The sequence below is a fragment of the Athene noctua genome, chromosome 1 (genome assembly GCF_965140245.1).
Source record: "Athene noctua chromosome 1, bAthNoc1.hap1.1, whole genome shotgun sequence".
Taxonomy (NCBI): Eukaryota; Metazoa; Chordata; class Aves; order Strigiformes; family Strigidae; genus Athene; species Athene noctua.
In genome coordinates, this window is record NC_134037.1 from 265,436,218 (window position 1) to 265,454,183 (window position 17,966).

At 59.9% G+C, this 17,966-nt stretch overlaps 1 protein-coding gene across 2 annotated transcripts in view; it reads right to left on the reverse strand.

Annotated features, from left to right (window-relative positions):
- The window catches only part of DCHS1 (dachsous cadherin-related 1), a 51,277-nt gene extending 34,200 nt beyond the window's left edge, over positions 1 to 17,077 (reverse strand). The window contains exons 1-2 of one of the 2 annotated variants that reach the window (XM_074920297.1): positions 15,078 to 17,077; positions 8,055 to 9,865 (exon numbers count right to left, since the gene is read on the reverse strand). In XM_074920297.1, coding sequence (XP_074776398.1) covers positions 8,055 to 9,806 — 1,752 coding nt within the window. In that variant the 5' untranslated portion in view covers positions 9,807 to 9,865; positions 15,078 to 17,077. Of the gene's footprint in view, positions 1 to 8,054; positions 9,866 to 13,879; positions 13,916 to 15,077 lie in introns of those variants that run through there. The other variant, XM_074920305.1, reaches the window with a different exon arrangement.
- Positions 17,078 to 17,966: the final 889 nt, after the last annotated feature.

The window sequence follows — 17,966 nt, forward strand, 5'->3', positions numbered from 1 at the left end:
AGGAGAAGGGGGACCCGGTGACACAGGACATGTAAAAGACTGGGGTGCTTAATGCTTTATTTCCCTCTGTCTTTACTAGTAAGACTGGTCTTCGGGAACCTCAGGTCCCAGAGACTGGGTGAAGGCTGGAGCGAGGAAGATGTACCCTTGGTTGAAAAGGATCAAATCAGTGAAGTCTTAAGCAAACTAGACACACACAAGTTCACGGGCCCTGACGGGACGCACCCCCACATGCTAAGGAGCTGGCAGATGTCACTGCAAGGCCACTCTCAATAACCTTTCCTCAGTCATAGTGTTTGGGAGAAGTACCTGAAGACAGCAGGAAAGCAAATATCCCTCTTATCTTCAAGAAGGGTAAGCAGGAGGACACAGGTAACTCCACACCAGCCAGCCTCACCTTGATCCCTGGGAAGGTGATGGGGCAGCTCATCCTGGAAACCACTCCCATGCACATGAAGGACAAGGAAATCCTCAGGAGCTGTGGGCATGGCTTCACCCAAGGGGAAGTCATGCTCGACCAACCTGATAAACGACTGGCCTGGTAGATGAAGGAAAAGCAGCGGATATTGTCCACCTGGGCTTCAGTGCAGCCTCTGACAGTCTCCCACAAGGTCCTGGTGGAGCAGATGCTGAATGGTCTGGATGAGCAGACAGTGAGGGGGGTTGAAAGCTGGATGAAAGGCTCGGCCCAGAGGGCGGTGATCAGCGGCACAACCTATGCTTGGAGACCAGCAGCTGTACCCCAGGGGCCAGTACTGGGTCCAGTCCTGTTTAACACCTTCAGTAACGATCTGGGTGACGGGGCAGAGAGCACCCTCAGCACGTTTGCTGATGACACCAGACTGGGAGGAGTGGCTGGTTCCCCAGAGGGTCGTGCTGCTTCCCCAAGGGACCCTGACCTGCTGGAGAAATGGGCTGATGGGAACGTCACGAAATTCAACAGGGGGAAGTGTGAAGCCCTGCACCTGGGGAGGAACAACCCCCCACAAGAGTACAACCCCCTCTGCTGGGGGCCACCGAGTTGCGGATGAGACGGCAACACTCCCTGGCTGCAGTGGGACAAGGGTATCCTTCCTCCTGCGCCACCCTGGGGAGGCACCACTGGGGAGCTGGGCCCAGCACTGGGCTCCCCAGCACAGGACAGAGCTGGACATACTGGAGAGAGCTCAGTGATGGGCATGAAGGTGACGCAGGGACTGGAGCGTCTCTGCTGTGAGGAAGGGCCGAGAGCTGGGGCTGTTTAGCCTGGAGAAGAGAAGGCTCAGGGGATCTCATCCGTACACAGAAGAGGACACCAAGAGGGCAGAGCCAGGCTCTTCCCAGCAGTGCCCAGTGCCAGGACCAGAAGCAAGAGGCACAAACTGAAACACAGGAGGGTCCCTCTGAACATCAGGAAGGACTTTCTCACTGTGAGGGTGACCAAGCACTGGCACAGGTTGCCCAGGGACGTGGTGGAGACTCTGTGCTTGGGAGGTATCAAAAAGCTGCCCAGGCACGGTCCTGAGCAACCAACTCTGCATGGCCCTGTGCGAGCAGGCGGGCTTGTACTAGATTATCTCAAGAGGTCCCTCCCAAACTCAGCTGTTCTGTGATCTCCAGCCGAAGGCCCTCCTGACCCTCCCAGTGCTCCATTCAGCTCCGATCCTGCTGAGAGAGCTGACCTGCTCCCCCAGCCCCGCTCCACAGCCCCAACATCACCGTGCAGCCGCATCGGCTACCTGCCCCTTCTGCCCTGCAGGTCTGGAGCAAAGACTGCGCTTGTGTACCCCGCAGCGACGGCAGCTGGGCAGGAGAGCACATCATGGGAGAGCTGTGGACAAAGCAGGGTAGAGGTGGGTGACAAAGAGCCCCAAGATACTCAGGGTTAGGCAGGAAGAAATCGGAGCACCAGTCTCAGGGAGTGATGATGGCTGGGAGGGAAGGAGGGCAGTGCTGGGTGAGTGTGCCTCTCCCTGCTGCAGGGAGAACTGGGAGGACAAAGATGGCATCGAGGCCTCATTATTTCATGCCCTCCTCCCAGTCCCTGGCAAGCAGAAGGGACGAGTGGAGCCAAGGTACCACAAAGCTCTTATGTTCCCCAAATTCGGGGATGGATGGAGCAGCACAGCCTCACATGGGGGTCCTCAGCCACAACACCTGTAGGAGTCAAGGCTTCTCTGCCCCAGACCCACCCAGAGGGCAACACCAGAGCCCCTCAGATACAGGCCCCTCATCGACCCCTGCACCCTCCGGCAGTCCAGGGTGCTGCAGAGGGATGGGGTGCTGCTCAGCAGCTCAGCCTCCGCTCTCTGGCTGTCCTCCCCGCCTCCAGCGCACGCAGTCAGCAGGCAGGGAGCTCATCTGGAGCCCTGCCCTGGCTGGATCTCTGCTACGCACATGTTACGCTGTGGCTTTGGCAAACATCTGGCTCTGGGCTCCCGCCCCTCCGAGTGACGGCTCTTGGTGGGAGAGGAGGGGAGGCTGGCGCCAGTGTGGTCAACGATCCCACGCACGGCTCCCTCTGCCTGAGCGTGTGCCAGGCATCCTGCCCTCCCAGCCCTGGCACAACTGCTGACCAGCTAAAAGCAGCCGGGGAGCGGCCACGGCTGCTATTTCAGGAGCCGTCTCTGGCTCCCGGGCCGCGTCCCAGGCTCCAGCGCGCTCGGGCCTCGGGGGAGTGAGCAGGGTCAGGGTTTGGCCCCAGCGATTGTCCAGCACACGTGGCCGAGGCGAGGGTCAGAGCCCGGGGCTGCAGGAGCACCACGTCTGGGGGAGCCTCTGCACAGCCGCAGGCCCCAGCTGCTTGCGCCGGGCTCTCCCCAGCCCCACAGCTATGGGGGGGGGCACGGGCCGGGGCTCTGGCTGGCGGCCCCACAGCCCCAGCCTGGGCACAGACAGCGCAGGGCTGCCAGAGCCACGCGTGGCGAGGTGTGAACAGGGGCAGGCTGTGGCCTCCAGCGCTGGGCAGGCAAAGCCCTCGGTTCTGAGGAGGAGGGGAAGCGGGTTCATCCCAGGCGTCGGCGGGGAGGTGGAACCGTGCAGGGCGAGGCTGGGCAGCAGCCCGGGGGTGACCACGGCCTTTCTGAGCGCAGGGGCAGAGCGAGGCTCACGCCCGGGCACCCGGGGGTCTCTGCTGGTGGAGCCACACGGAGGTGAAATGGGAGCTGCTGCAGGGAGCTGCAGGGCACTGGGAGCCCCAGTGGGGTGTGTGGGAGCTCAGGGGCTGAGCGGGGCAGGAGCCTGGGTCTGCACAGAGGAAAAGCGCTCGAGGCGGGGGCACAAGTGGGGCAGCAGCAGCGCAGGGTGGGAAGCGACGGGGTCTGGCCACGGTCTCCTCCAGCCCAGGGGCCGAGCGCTCAAGCAGAGAGAGCCCCCAGAGCTCTGTGCAGCGAGACGGCACATGGCGGGGCGAGACACGCAGGTGAGAGTGGGGCTCAGGGCACCCCGAGATGGAGCATGCCAAGCAGGGTGCCCCCAGGGAGCAAGGGATGGGGAGCAGGAAGGGGCTGGAGCATCCCAAGGGCCATGCAGGTGAGGGGGAGCGCGGCCAGTGAGAGCTGCCCAGGGGTCCCCGGGGCGAGCAGGGAGCAGCAGCCGGTGGCAACCACGGGTGTGAAGAGAACCAGAGGGAGCAGAGACTGGGGGGGCTGCTGGCAGGCTGGGGCTCGGGGAGGACGCACAGGGACTGGCACTCGGGAGGGCACCAGGTACAGGTGTGGGTGAACATGGAGGGGAGAGGGAGCAGGGACTGTGGGAGGAAGAGGAGCTGTAAGGGACCTGGGGCTGAAGCAGAGGTGAGGGAAAAGGGGCAGCTGTGAGGGGGCTGGGGATCATCGTAGAGGAAGGAGGGAGCTGTGCGAGGGGCTGGGGGGAGGAGCAGAGCATGGGGGGAGAGGAGCGAGGGGCTGGGGCCTCTCGGCTGCAGTGGAAAAGCTGCTGCAGCTCCAGGGGAAATGCTACTTGAATTAATCATGGCGCTGGCTGCTGTGCCAAGCCCAGGAGGAGGCTGCTGGCAGCGCAAGGAAATAACTTTCACAGGAATTTGGAACAAATGCAGCTCTTCTGGCCGTAACAACAGCACTCACCTCCCCCACAACCTCCCCATGTACCAGCATCTTCCCCGTGTCCCCACTCCTCGGTACCCCCAGGCTCTCCCCCGTTCCAGCCGCTGCCCCAGCGGCGCCGCGCGCTCCCCCCCTCACGCTGCTCCCCAGCAGGCCCACGGCGTCGCCCCATCGCGCCTCGGGAAGCTCGCCTTCTCCTTTCTGAGGAGGGGGAGGCCTGCTTTATGTCACGCAAAGGTCTGAAAATAGGTTAATGCTAAATCCCTCGTCCCAAGAAAACGAGTGCATGTAGTTATGTCTTCCCCACCTCCCGCCACTCTCTCTGGCAGCAACGCCAGCGAGCACTGGTCCTCTCACCGTCCCAGTCCCCGTGCACGGCTACTCCCCGTGTCCTCTCACAGCTGCCCCCTTCAGTACCATAACCGAGGCATCAGGATCACCATCAAGACTCTCTCAGCAGTACAGTCTATGTGGCCTGGTCCAGCCTGCAGCACTTCACACAGCTCTTCCTATCTGGGGCACAGCCCAAGAGCTTGTCCCGGTGCCGCGCCTGCAGCACAGACAGTCCCACAGAACAACACACCAGCACCCAGACCTCAAAACTCACCAGGTTTGCCCTCAAAACCGCAAGATAAGGCTATACGTGAGGTGTGTTGCTGGTCAGTTTTTGATTTCCCCAACAATTGCATGGATGGATGCAAAGGGAATATGCAAACCCTGGTTCCAAAATCATTAATATTGGATCTGTACAAGTATCCATAATCTACCATCTCATCTCATCTCTCATTCACTTTTCTGTCAAATCAGCCTGTGCTCACAACATGGGGTTTACACAGCTCTCTGTGCTTTATGCTGGCTGCCAAAGGACAGACAATACTTGATTTAGCATGAAAAGTCAGAAAGGCCCAGAAAGACAATATCTGACCATGCATGCAGCTTGCTGGTACAAAGTCAAATGTTTAAAACAAATTTAAGCCAGCAGGGTGAATTTATACCAGAACAGTGCTTCCCATCGTGTAACCATAGCATTTGAATGTCGTCTGATGAGCCCTAAAGCTTCTCTATTATCAACTCATAGCCACGGAGAGAAACAGAGACAGCCAGTCAGTGACTATCCCTTGCTCTATTTTCTGCTGGTGTCGTTCACCGATTCCCTGGGCTCTTCTCCACGGGTGTTTCTCTCTCATCTCAGACTTGAACTGTGAGTTTGCTATTTCCTTTGCTTATTGCTTGTGCAGAGCCTGCTACTGTGGGACCCGGCCCATGATAAACACGAGTAATAAATAAAGAAGATGTTATGAGATCCTTTTTCTTTCTTGGGAGCTCAGGCCAGCAACCTGCTCTGCTTGTCTCTGTTCGTACACCAAACACAAAGACCGACCTGGCAGAGACAATGGGGTGTGCAAGGAAGCAGGAGACCTGCAGCTGTTCTTCAAGTCTCTCCTGGTCACTCACACGGACTCCCCTCCTCCCCATCGTTCCGTCCTGCCCACGGAGAGCAGAATTCGCCATCTGACAACAGACCTGGCCCTCCCAGGGCTTTCTGCTTCGAGACATGTCAGTCCAATGGAGAATTGAGCCCACTGGGTTCTGTCCTGACCTTGGGGTCTGTCCTGTGTCCTGCACATCACACGGGCAGGGTCTGCCTGTGGCACAAGCTCTTGTGACAGCTACATGGGTCTGGACCAAATCCAGACCTTGGCAGAGAGCCTGTAACCTCCCACGGCAGGATGAGCCCTGATGCCTATAAGCCACGGGCAGAGGGGTCAGACGGGAGCAAGCGCACACAGGGGCTGTGGGGCAGCACACCTGACATGGGCGGCCCCCAGGACACGGTGCCGGCCTCCGAGGACCCTGCCAGCGCCTCTGAAACCCTCCGGCGTGGGCAACAGGGCTGCGGGGGCTGAGGGGTGGCCACACCGGGCAGCTGCGCCCCGAGACCCGGGCTGCCTGCCCCGGCTCTGCCCAGCTCCTCGACCTGGCTCGCTCCTGCCGCGGCCCTGTGCCGAGCCGGCAGCCTGGCCAGCCTCCTTTCCCATCCTCTCACGTTTCCCGGCTCAGAGGAAGCAGCAGCAGATGTGTGAGCTGTTTGCTTTGTGCCGAGGCCACGCGGGAGTTACCTGCGCTCAGCCCAGACGCGCCGTTTCCAAACGAAACACGAGCGCTGAGCCAAGACCATCGAAATCTGGCCAGAGCCTCAGTCGCTGCCGGCCGCTGGGCCAGCACCTTCCCCTGCGCAGCGCGGGGCCGGGCTGGACCCTGCCCTGCTCCGGCCTCGCCGCGGGCGGGCAGCCCCGCGCGGGACCAGCCTGCCCGCGCCAAGCCCGCGCGCCCCAGCTCCTCCACAGGCCCTGCCCTCCCTCCCGCCGCACCGCACCGCACCGCAGCCAGGAGCCCAGCCGCCATCTCCGATTGCATTTCCAGAACGCCTTCCCACACGGCGAGCAGCGCTGAGCAGGAAGGCACGGGGAAGGGGAGAGAGCGGGGCCTCCCTTCGGGGGCCGCCGCACACGCCTGGGGCCTCCGCGCTCACCTGGGGACACGCGGCTCCTCCGCTCCGACCCGTCCCTGACCCCCCCAGCCCGTCCCCAGCCCCGCTCCTGTCCCTGCCCCATCCCCACACACCTGGGACCGTGTGGTGTGTTGCCCTGCACAGACTAAACCCAAACCTTTCCCCACCCAGATCTTCTTCCCCATCTTCCACCCACTTCTTCTGCCCAGATGTTCCCTCCAATCCCACCCTGACCCATCCCCTACTCCCCCAGATCCGCCCCAACCTAAACTTGCCCCTGCCCCACATCCCTATGCCGGGACCTTGCTCCCACCCCATTCCTCCTTCCCCCAGGCTCTCCCTCACACTCCCACCCCTGTCCCCTGCCCTCACCCACCCCACAAGCCCAGCTCCAGCACGCCCATCCCACACCCGGCCCTGCCCTCACACACATGACATGGCCCACGCTCACCACCACATGCTGGGTGATGCCCCAACACCCCACCCACAGACTGGTTTTTCTCGGCACCTCCACTTCCTCCTCCAGGCCCACCTGGGGGCCCTTTTCCCTGGCCAGGTTGCAGGATCTCCCCCTCCTCCTCCTCCTCCTCCTCGTGGGCCCCAGAACGCCTGCTCCCCCTCGCCCCCCCCTCCTGGCCCCGTCAGCACAGGTCCTTGTCCCGATGGACAGTCTGGACGCTGCCACAGCCGGCAGTGCCTTGCTGCTCCCCCACACCAGCTCCCCCCATCAGCCCCGAGCCCCACGTCTCCCGTCCTGGCTCAGGTGGATGCATCGCCTGTTGCCAGCGACCGGGCCCCAGGGCCTGAGCCGTGACTGGAACAGCAAATGCAGGAAACACAAAATAAACAAAATGCAAATGGCATCATGGGCACATCTTGGGATCTGCAGAACCTGTCAGAGGGGCAGCACCTCTCCAGGCCTCACCTGTGACCTCTCGCTGTGCAAAGGCTGATGCAGCACGTGTCTCTCCGCCCAAATCCCCCAGGTGCCGTTTCCAAGGTAACAGAGCAATACCAGCTGTGTGTAATTAATGCTGATGTACACAACCAGCCTTACAAGCACTGATGAACTCGGGCGAATGCCCTCACAGGGGGAGAGAGAAGTTAGCGGCTTGGCTACAAGCAGCTTCCCAGAAGTCGTACCCGTGTTCCCAAGCACTGTTTAGTGTCCTGGCCTGCGTGAGCAAGGCCTGGCACAGCAGGCCCCAGGCTCAGCTGAGCTCAACACCGCGCTCCACACAGAGGACGTGAGGACGTCCTCACGGCGTGCCCCCAGTACCGCTGATCCCTCCCAGTACCCGCATGCGGAAGGGTGTAACCGTGCTTGGCCCCGTTTCCACCCGCGCTGGGCGTGGGGGTCTCTGCTGTAGCGTTCCTGCTGCCACCATCGCCCATCTGAGCCACGACAACTGCACCACAGAGAGGTGATCTCCCATCCCAAGCCTCTCACAGCCCGGGCCGTGCCCTCCTCTGCCTCAGCTTCCGACAGCTGCACCCACCTGTAAGAAGCAGGTCCCCACAGGCGTGTTCTCCTTCAGAGATACGTTGTAGAAATTACTCCTGAACACGGGCTCGTTGTCGTTGACATCCTGCAGGGCCACGCGCACCACGGCTGAAGAAGAGAGGGCCGGGCTTCCCCGGTCCGTGGCCAGCACAGTCAGCTGGGGCTGAGGATCCTTCTCATAATCCAGCGGGGCAGCGGTGGTGATGATACCTGTGGCAGGGTCAATGGCAAACCAGCTGGAGTGGGAGTCACGGCCATGCACGATACTGTACCGCACCTCCCCGTTGGGACCCTGGTCCTTGTCACGGGCTGTCACCTGCAGGACAAAGCTGCCTGGGTACACAACCTCGGGGATGCTTTGTTTGTACTCCTGCTGGTCGAAGAGCGGAGGGTTGTCGTTGATATCCATCACCTGCAGCACGAAGGCTGACTCTGCCCGCAGCGGGGGCGTTCCCGAGTCGGTGGCCGTCACCCGCAAATCGTAGGAGTCTCTTTCCTCCCGATCCAGGAGCTGGTCCACGCAGATCAGGTAGATGATGTTGTCCTTGGTAGTGAGGGCAAACTTGCCGTCCCCTCCCTCCAGTGTGACATTGACATTGGAGTACTCGCCATAGTCTGGGTCGGAAACGGAGATGCGTGCCACGTACTGGCCAGGCTGGGCTCCCTCGGAGATCTGGGGGGAGCCGTCCTCGCTCAGGAAGATGATCGTCATGGTGGGCTGGTTGTCGTTGTAGTCACGCACGTGAATAGTGACAAAGGCTGTGGTGACCTCGGGATGGACTGCCTTGTCCCTTGCCTGCACCACCAGCTCATGCACCTTCCGTACTTCATAGTCCAGACCTTTGTTGAGCTTGATGACTCCAGTCCGGGAGTCAATGGTGAAGTACTGGTCAGGATCGCTCTGCCGCCGGTTGATCTCATAAACCACATCCCCATTGTCACCTTCGTCCGCGTCAGAGGCGAAGACCTGCAGGATGCTGCTGCCAGGTTTCAGATTCTCTGAGATGAGAGTGTGGTAGCGGCTCTGGTTGAAGGTAGGAGCGTTGTCATTGATGTCCTGAATGGACACATCCAGCGTCATCTGGGTGCTCCGGGGGGGAGAGCCGCCGTCATAGGCTTCCAGCAGCAGAGAGTATGACGAGCGGTTCTCCCGATCCAAGACGTTGCTGACCACCAGGTCCAAGTACAGGACCCCATTGGGTCCTCGGCGTGTTTCCAGACGGAAGGCCTGCCCCACGTTCTCGCCCTTAATCACGTAGCCTTGTGTATTGAGTAGGCCGCTGTCGGCATCGAAGGCTGGGTCCAGGGGAAATCTGCTGCCAATGGGGGTGTGCTCGGGGATCTGGAAGGTGCGGTGCTGTTTGGGAAAGGCTGGAGCATGGTCATTAATGTCGTTCACTTGGATGTTCACTTCCACCGTGACGCCCTCCGGGGTAACAGCAATGAAGCTGTAGTGGTCCCGAGTCTCTCGGTCCAGGACACGAGCTGTTTTGATGATACCAGTGTTCTCATCTATCCCCAGGTCAGTGGTAACACCGCTGCTCTCCTGAGCAGAGATGAAATACATGTAGGCACTGGTTCCCAGGGGCAAGCCAGCACTGATGTCCCCAATGATGGTGCCAGCTGGCTGCTCCTCATCTATTTGTAGATCCAGGGTGCCCAGGACGGCGGAGCCCTTCCCTGCTCTCAGGCCCCCAAGAATCAGCAGCTCCAGCAGAAGCACAGCTGACCCCTTCATCTGCTCCATTGCCAGTGACTCCCAGAGCGGAGGGTGGCTCGGTTTCCTTCGCAGCGTGTGCTCTAATCCTGCATGGAATGCAGACCAGAGGATGCTGGTTAAGAGGGAGCAGCAGAGGAAGGACAGAAAGAAACCTGGAGAGGGAAGGCCTGCCACGTACCTACTGCCCGACTGCCCTGTATCACCTACCCCCCACACGAAGCGACGGTGAAAACGTGTCAGAGCAGAGGGTGCCCCGAGCGAAGGCCCAGGACAGCACCTGAAGTCAGCCACGGAGGGAACACCCGTCAGCGCGCTGAGGCTGGCAGCCAGTGCCCGATTCCCACGTGGTCAAGGGTTCTTCCCAACCACCCGCCCCCCAGCACCGGAGCCAGCTGCCCCAGAGCGTTCCCGTGCCTCCGGGAGACGCTGCCTGCAAGACGACACAAGCAGCAGCCCAGCACTTCACCCTGACAAAAAGGTGGTGGTGGTCTCAAACTGGGAGAGAGCTCACCAAGTGACCATGTTGAGACCCCCCTGCCTGCCCCCCCCCAGTAGCACACTGGGATATAGGTGCCAAAAAACCCATGAAGTGTAAATCTGGTGTCCCTGGGAGAGAGCAGCAGAACTGGAGCGGGCTCACATCCAGTGAACAATAAATCAGAATGGCTGTACTGCAAGGGATGTACCCACAGCTGGGAATGCCCAGGATAAAATCAGACAGGGCCCATTGTTTGGCCTGGCATGGAGATCTGTGGATGCCCCGAGCTGGTACCATGGAGGGTGGTGGCAGTACAGCAGGAACGCAGCAACTCCCTCTGAACTGCCAGCTGCTCTGGCTCCTTCCCCGTCCCACACCCTCCACCGCTCGCTCTCCTCCTTTGTCTCCTTCTCGCTGCTCCTTGCTCATTCTGGCTCCTTCACTCCATTTCCCCCTGCCGTAGCTTCATTTCACTGCAGCAGTGGGGGAGGGACGCGCAGGGAGGAGCAGCTCCCTGCAGCAACACCACTCCTGGACACGCTGGACGGGCTCCCAGTGCCCACAGGCTGTCAGCCCCCCCGGCTCTGCCCACCCTCCCCGTGAAGAGCCAGAGGAACTCGGCAGTCAAGGAGCTGGTGAAGAACACCAGCCCCAGTGCTGCTCTCAGCCCCCGGTAAACGAGGCTTAGTGGTCTGCAGGGATGGCGGCAGCATGAGCTCACACTTGGACTCTCTTGAAAGCATTTGCTGCTGGTCCCATAACCACACTCAGGAGCCGCTCATGTCAGAGGCAGGACGGCAGGAACCTCCCTGTCTTGGGGGATGGAGGTGGCTGACATTGCCTCCTTTGGGGACTAAGAATATCAGCTCTTGGTCTAAAGAACCCTACAGGACTGTTAACCCTTTCCGGGGGACGTAGGATGATTATTCCTGGGTCCTCCTTCCCACCTCAGGTCAGCTGTTTAGGTCAGTTTTCCCTGTGGAAATCCTGGGTTAGTGACAGAAAGAAAAACATTAAAAAGAGTTTTCTACATATAAAGAAGTGTTTGTTGACTTCAGTGGGCACCCAGCGCCTGAGGCCTGTGGCAAGTAAACCCACACACTCTTCTTGCACCTATCGAGTACAAATCCTTATCATGTCTGAGGAGCAGAAGTCGAAAGAAGATACTTTCACCCCTGCGGGCTGCTAGCTGGGGATCTGCACTACCTTAGTGTTCCTGGACAGATCTCGCTGTTGGAGCGGGTTAAACTTCCCCAGCTGGAGGGGTAACTGCACACATCCAGAACAGGCAGTGCTGGGGGAGCGGGGCGAAACTGAGTGTGACCCAGCTGCTCAGGTCATGGGAGGGTACGGGGCAGAGGGTTTAAAGCCTTGGCAGGAGGTTGGACAAAAGCTAAATAAAAAAGGGAGTAGAAAAACAGGTAGAGGGACAAGGCTCTCTGGGGCAACCTCGGTGGCTGAGGACAGCATGAAGCTGAGAGGTCTTGGGTAGTGCCTGGAAGAGATCAGGGCACAGATATGGGGCAAAAAACCGAAACACCTGGTTTGATTAGTGATGTGGCTCTTGAGAAGCTGAAGGGAGTGCAGCAAGGCTTTGCGGGCTGCTGGCAGGGAGGAAACTTGAACAGCAAATCTTTTGTGTGAAGAGCAGATGAGAGCACTGGCACAACTGGGGAACAGAAATTAGGGTCCTTGGGGTGGGGAACCGGTGAGGAAAGTCTGTGTAAACTTCTTCCTTTCCATCCTCCCCGGATGCAAGTGGGTGGTTTCAGAGCCAAGCCACCTCTTCGGCAAGAGAGGCAACCACCGGGCTGCACCATCCAAGGTGGGCAGGCGGCCATCCATGTACCAGCAGCCCCCTGCTCCTCGGAAATTTGCAGGCTTGGGCCGGAGAGGAAGACAGCAGTGACCTCAGTGGATGCAGAGTCACCAAATCTGAACAGCTGCTTCCAATTAGCAGATAGCTCAGCGCTGGGGGCTGGCTTGACTGGTCCAGGCCCAGCCTGTGTAATGTGAGCCAGACTGCCCTGCTCCCTCTCTGTCCCTCCCACCATCGGGCACTGAGCTCCCCAGCAAAAAACGGCAGCAGAAGCCTTGGAAGAAAACTGCTGCATGAGAACCTGTTCAGAGAGGGGTTTGGGGTCCAGAGCCGTGGCGAGGAGGTTGACGGGAAGGGCAGCTAAAACGAACTCAACCGCCATATACACAAGCATCTCCGCGCCCAGGGCTGATAGGCCAGGGCACCAGCAGAGCCCAGCCTACGCTTAGCGGGTAAGTCACATAGAGAAAAAAAAGATACGGCATTAGCGAGGGACCACTGGATGCACCCCTGCCTGCCCGGCAGCACCTCGTGTCCCAGCACAGCCACGAGGGAGGGGAAGCGGGCCCACAGCGGCCCCAGCAGAGGAGCTGGGAAGCCGGCACCCACTGTGCATGCCACAAACAGATGTCAGAGTGCTTGCTGTGCAAAACCTCCATCAAAGCTGCAGATGCTGCTGATGCCATACCCCAAGTCTCACATGAGAGGCCATGACTCATGGAACGATGTTTTTGAGACTCCAGTCCAGATGAGGAGGGATTCAGAAGCCCGTTTAATCTTTGCTGAGCACCAGGAATACGTTTTTCTACGTTCACACAGATCTCTCTCTCCTGCCCTCAGAAGCAGGCACAGCCCAGGCTCGCCTGCAGTGCGGCCTCAGGCTGGCAGCTCCCTTGACACCTCTGCCGAGTCTGCCACTACCCACAGCCGTCTCCGCGCCCCCTGGCCCTCCTGCCACCTCCCACCTGGGCCCTCGGGGCCAGCCCCCGCGGGGTGGCTGCCAGCCCAGCCGCCCAGCTCCGCTCCCTCGGGCAGCGGCTCTGAGCAGCGGCCGGCGGCGGGGACCATCCTCTCGGGGGGATGCAGCCGAGCTCCGCCGCATCCCTGCCATCCCCTGGCTGTGCCACACCAGGGCTCCCTGCCGGCTGCCCCGTCTCTGGAAACGCTTCCCCCACAAAGGAAGCTCTAATAACCCCCCCTCACGCGTTAGCCGGTTCCCACAACCCCAGCACACACGCGTCTCACCCCGAGCTGGCCCCTGCCCCACCGGGTGCCCCTGGCAGAGGCGCTGCAGGGCCCGCGGGTGCCCCCGGCCGTCGGGGTTCCCTCTCCCTCAGAGGCTCCGGGGGCTCCCCGCCCCTCTCGGGGCTGCGCAGCCGTCGGGCCCGCGGCCGGCCGGTGCTCCCTGGCCCGGGCACGGAGCAGCCTCCGGGCCGGCGCTCTGCCAGACCCGGTCCCCGCTCCGCCCGTCCCCGCAGCCCCCGCCGGCGCCTCCGCGGCTCCGCGGAGCGCCCGCCCCGCGTCCCGTCCCGTCCCGTCCCGTCCCGCCCCGCACCGTCCCGCACCGTCCCGCCCGCCGCCAGCCCCGGTCCCGCCGCGGGCGAGGCCGCTCCGGATCCGCGGATCCGCGGAGTTTTGCGCCGCCGCGGGCGCGCACCCCCGCCCCCCCCCCCGCCCCATTGTCTGCGCCGCGGAGACAGAACAAAGCGCCCGGTGCCGGTGCCGGTGCGGCCCGGCTCTGCCGCGCGGCGATGCGGCGCTCGGGGCGGCGGGCGCGGGTCGGTGCCCGGCGCTGGCACTTACGCGGTGCGTCCCGCGCGGGCGGCGCTCACATCCCGGGCTCCGGCCCCGCCAAGGGCCGGTACCCCCGCACCCCGGGGCTCCGCTGCCCCCGGGGCTCCGCTGCCGCCGGCCGCTGCCCCCGGCGCTCCGGTGCCCTCCCGGCGCCGCGGCCGCCCCGGCGTTCCGGCCTCCCGGTGCCGCGGCCGCCCCGCGGAGCGCTCGGCGCAGGCGGCGGGTCGGCGCTGGCTCGGCGCGGAGGCTCCTGCTGAAACCCGACCCAGCGCCGCCCCCAGCCCCCCGCTCCCCCCGCCGCCCCCATCCCCGCCCCGCCACCGGAGCGCGCCGGCCGGGCGCGGCCCCCGAGCGGCCCCGGGCGGGGGTCCGGGGCGGTGGGACGGCGCGGGGGGGGGGGGCACGGGCCGCGCCCGGGGTAACGGGGGACGGGGAGGGAGCACCGGGCGGCGGGAGAGCGGGGCGGTGGGAAGGGGTCGGCCGGAGCGGGAGGCTCGGCAGCGGCGGGCCGGGCCGTGACCGGGCGGGCGGGCTGTGGGTGACACTGGGGGCACGTGGGGACGCGGATGCAGAGGCGCGGCCCGTTCCCCGCTCTGCCCCGGGACCAGCCAGCACCCCGGCTCCCATCGGGGCTCCCAGTGCCCAGCTGGAGGGTCCTGGAGGGCCGGCAGTGCCCGCAGGTGATGGACCCCACCCCCCCAGAACATAGTGAGGGGCAAACCAGGGCTCCGGTGAGCCGCTCTCCAGGCTCCTCCAGCAGTGCCCGGTCCCCCGGCTCAGCCTGGCGCTCAGACCTCTCTCCCTGCTCCAGACAGGCCAGGATCGTGCGGCTGCTGGGGGCCATCAGGCTCAGGAATCACTACGGAGCCTTTTTTTATTTCCTCGTGGAGAAACTGCCCTTGACCACTGGCTGTTACAGCCCATTGCCAAGATCATGTGCTGGGAGGGCCACGCAGCCTCCTTCCTTGGGAAAACGTCCAGGTTCCTCCATCAGGGACAAGCCACTCAAACAGAATGTGGACCACCAGGCTGATTTCACAGAGAAGAACCCGTCAAGATTTGCGTGTCTGCATCCCTTCGCCAATACCACACAGGCTAAGCAGGATTTAGAAACAAAAAGTAACTCTGGATTACTTTTACTGATCTAAAGGTACCCTGGAGAAACGAAATCCCTCTGACCCTGAGCAACACATCTTACAGTTCTTACCATAAATTCACCAAGCTATAATATATCCAGTTTATTTCCTTCTACATCTGTCTTCAGAGGGTCACAGGAAGGCAAGAAAAAGTTCAGAAGGGAGGGAGCAAGGATGATAAAGGCCCAGATCAGCTTCAGTGCATGGAACAATTTAGTCTCCATTCTGGAAAAGAGAAAAATGAAGGAAATGGGGAAAAGGACAATGAAATCATGAGTGGTCAGTTGAGGGTGATTTTGTTTAGCTCTGTGGAGCTGATTTTGTTCACTGTGTCTTCCAATATAAAAGAGGCACAAAATGAGGCTAATGGAAGCCAAGATCAGAGCAAAGGCAGCGGTTGTTCATGTGAGAGGTGGTGGGCTCGGGAACTTCTTGCCATAGAATTAATTCTGTGGGTGCCCGAAATTCACATCAACCAAAGAGGGGCCTGGATCACCCCACAGAAGAGAAATCCTTTGAGGGTTCCTGAATAGAAGAGCCACGTCCTGAAGTCACGTGAGTCACAAGGAGTTGGGTCAGGATGTGTGTTGAGGTGGAACACTGTGAGTGCTTCTCCCATTCTTCCAGAGATGGAACACTGTGAGTGCTTCTCCCATTCCAGAGGTGGAACACTGTGAGTGCTTCTCCCATTCTTCCAGAGATGGAACACCGTGAGTGCTTCTCCCATTCTTCCAGAGGTGGAACACTGTGAGTGCTTCTCCCATTCCAGAGGTGGAACACTGTGAGTGCTTCTCCCATTTTTCCAGACCTTCCTGTGCCTCCACTCACGGCCACCGTTGGAGCGTGGGCCAGAGGGAGTCTGAGCTGACTCCCAGTGAGATGGTCCTTACGATCTTGCGTGTGTTCCACTTTTAACAATGACATTTCAGCCTTGATTAGCTGTCATGTCTTTATTTCTCTTTATTTTTGTCTACAGTTGTTTTTTCTTACCTTATTCCCTCTCAGACATTTTCAGAAGCAGCAGCAAGCTGAACAGCATCTCTTCTCAAGGAAACAAACTCTTACAACCCACTAACCATTGCTGTTATCCCAGTTGCTCTTCCATATGTCTGTCTTCTGGTTTAAATTAATGTCTCTTTAATACAGCAGATCAGAATTCCCACTGAGTTCTAAGGAAATGTCATCTGCACCTTATAGAAAAGCATTTAAGGGAAGGCTTCCTTTCCCCACTGGAAATGCCTTGCTTGCTGTATTTCGGGATATTGGCTTTTTCAGAGTTCATCATCTTACCATCTTACACATGACTCACAGGTATTCCTCCTCTTCTCTGTTTTCTAACGAGGGTCATTTCCAGCTTCTGGCCAAGTATTTTCTAAATCATTGCTAAGGCCAAGATCCACAACATGATTTAGGCAGATACTCTCCATGGCTTCTAACACCTTGGCATTCACAGCAATGCCTGCACTGATACAGGTTCAAATACATTCATTTAGGTTTTGATAGATTCATCAAACACATGGGCTGATGATGCTGAAAGATGTTGTTCATGCGATCAAAAGGCTGCTATCCATTATATATCAAAAAATTGTGCCTTTGGAGAGGTCCTTGACTGGAAATAAGCTAACAGAGCAGGCAGGTGTGTAACGACACTTCCCACAGAGCACAAGAGCCCTCAATCCCCGGGTGTAAGAAATCAGAAAAGGAAGGCAAGAGAGTGCATGCCTGAGGAAAACTACAGGGCAAGCTAAAGGGCAAAAAGGAAATGCACAGGCAGTGGAAGCAGGGACAGGTGTCCTGGGAAGAGTATAGGGATGCTGCCCGGTTGTGTAGGAGTGGGGTCAGGAAGGCCAAGGCACTGCTGGAGCTGGGGGGCTTGGTCAAGAGCAGCTGAACACAAGCCAGAGTGTGCCCAGGGTGCCAAGAAGGCGAACGGCATCCTGGCTTGTGTCAGCACTGGCGTGGCCAGCAGGGCCAGGGAAGGGATCTGAGCCCTGGGCTCGGCACTGGGGAGGCCGCCCCTCGATTCCTGGGTTCAGTGTTGGGCCCCTCACCCCAAAAAGGCCATTGAATGACTCGAGCGTGGCCAGAGAAGGGCAACGGAGCTGGGGCAGGGTCTGGAGCACAGGTCTGCTGGGGAGCGGCTGGGGGAACTGGGGGGGTTCAGTCTGGAGAAGAGGAGGCTGAGGGGAGACCTCCTGGCCCTCTGCAACTCCCTGCCAGGAGGGTGCAGAGAGGGGGGATGAGTCTCTTTTCCCAAGGAACAAATGATAGGAAGGCAGGAAACAGCCTCAGGTTGAGCCAGGAGAGGCTCAGGTTGGATATTAGGAAAAATTTCTTCCCTGAAAGGGTTGTCAAGCCCTAGAACAGGCTGCCCAGGGCAGTGGTGGAGTCACCGTCCCTGCAGGGGCTTACAAGATGTAGACATGGCCCTTGGGGACATGGTTTAATGGTGGCCTTGGCAGTGTGAGGTTCATGGTTGGACTCCATGATCTTAAGGGTCCTTTCCATCCTAAATGACTCTGTGATTCTATGATTCCTTGATTCTGCTCAACATCTTTTTTGCCTCAGTCTTCACTGGCAGTCTCTCTTCCCACACCTCTTGAGTGGACGGACCTCAAGGTAAGGCCTGGGGGAGCAAAGTCACTCCCACTGTATGAGAAGATCAGGTTTGAGACACCCTGAGGAACCTGAACATAATTAAGTCTGTGGGACCTGGCAAGATGTATCCCGGAGTCCTGATGTAGTCTCCAAGCCAGTCTCCATGATATTTCAAATGTCATGGCAGTCAGGTGAAGTCTCAGGTGACTGAAAAAAGGGAAACATTGCACACATTTTTTAAAAGGGTAGAAAGGAGGACTCTGGAAACTACCACCCTGCCAGCCCCTCTGTGCCTGGGAAGCCCATGGAACAGATCTTCCTAGGAGCTGTGCTAAGGCACATGGAGGACAGGGAGGTGATTT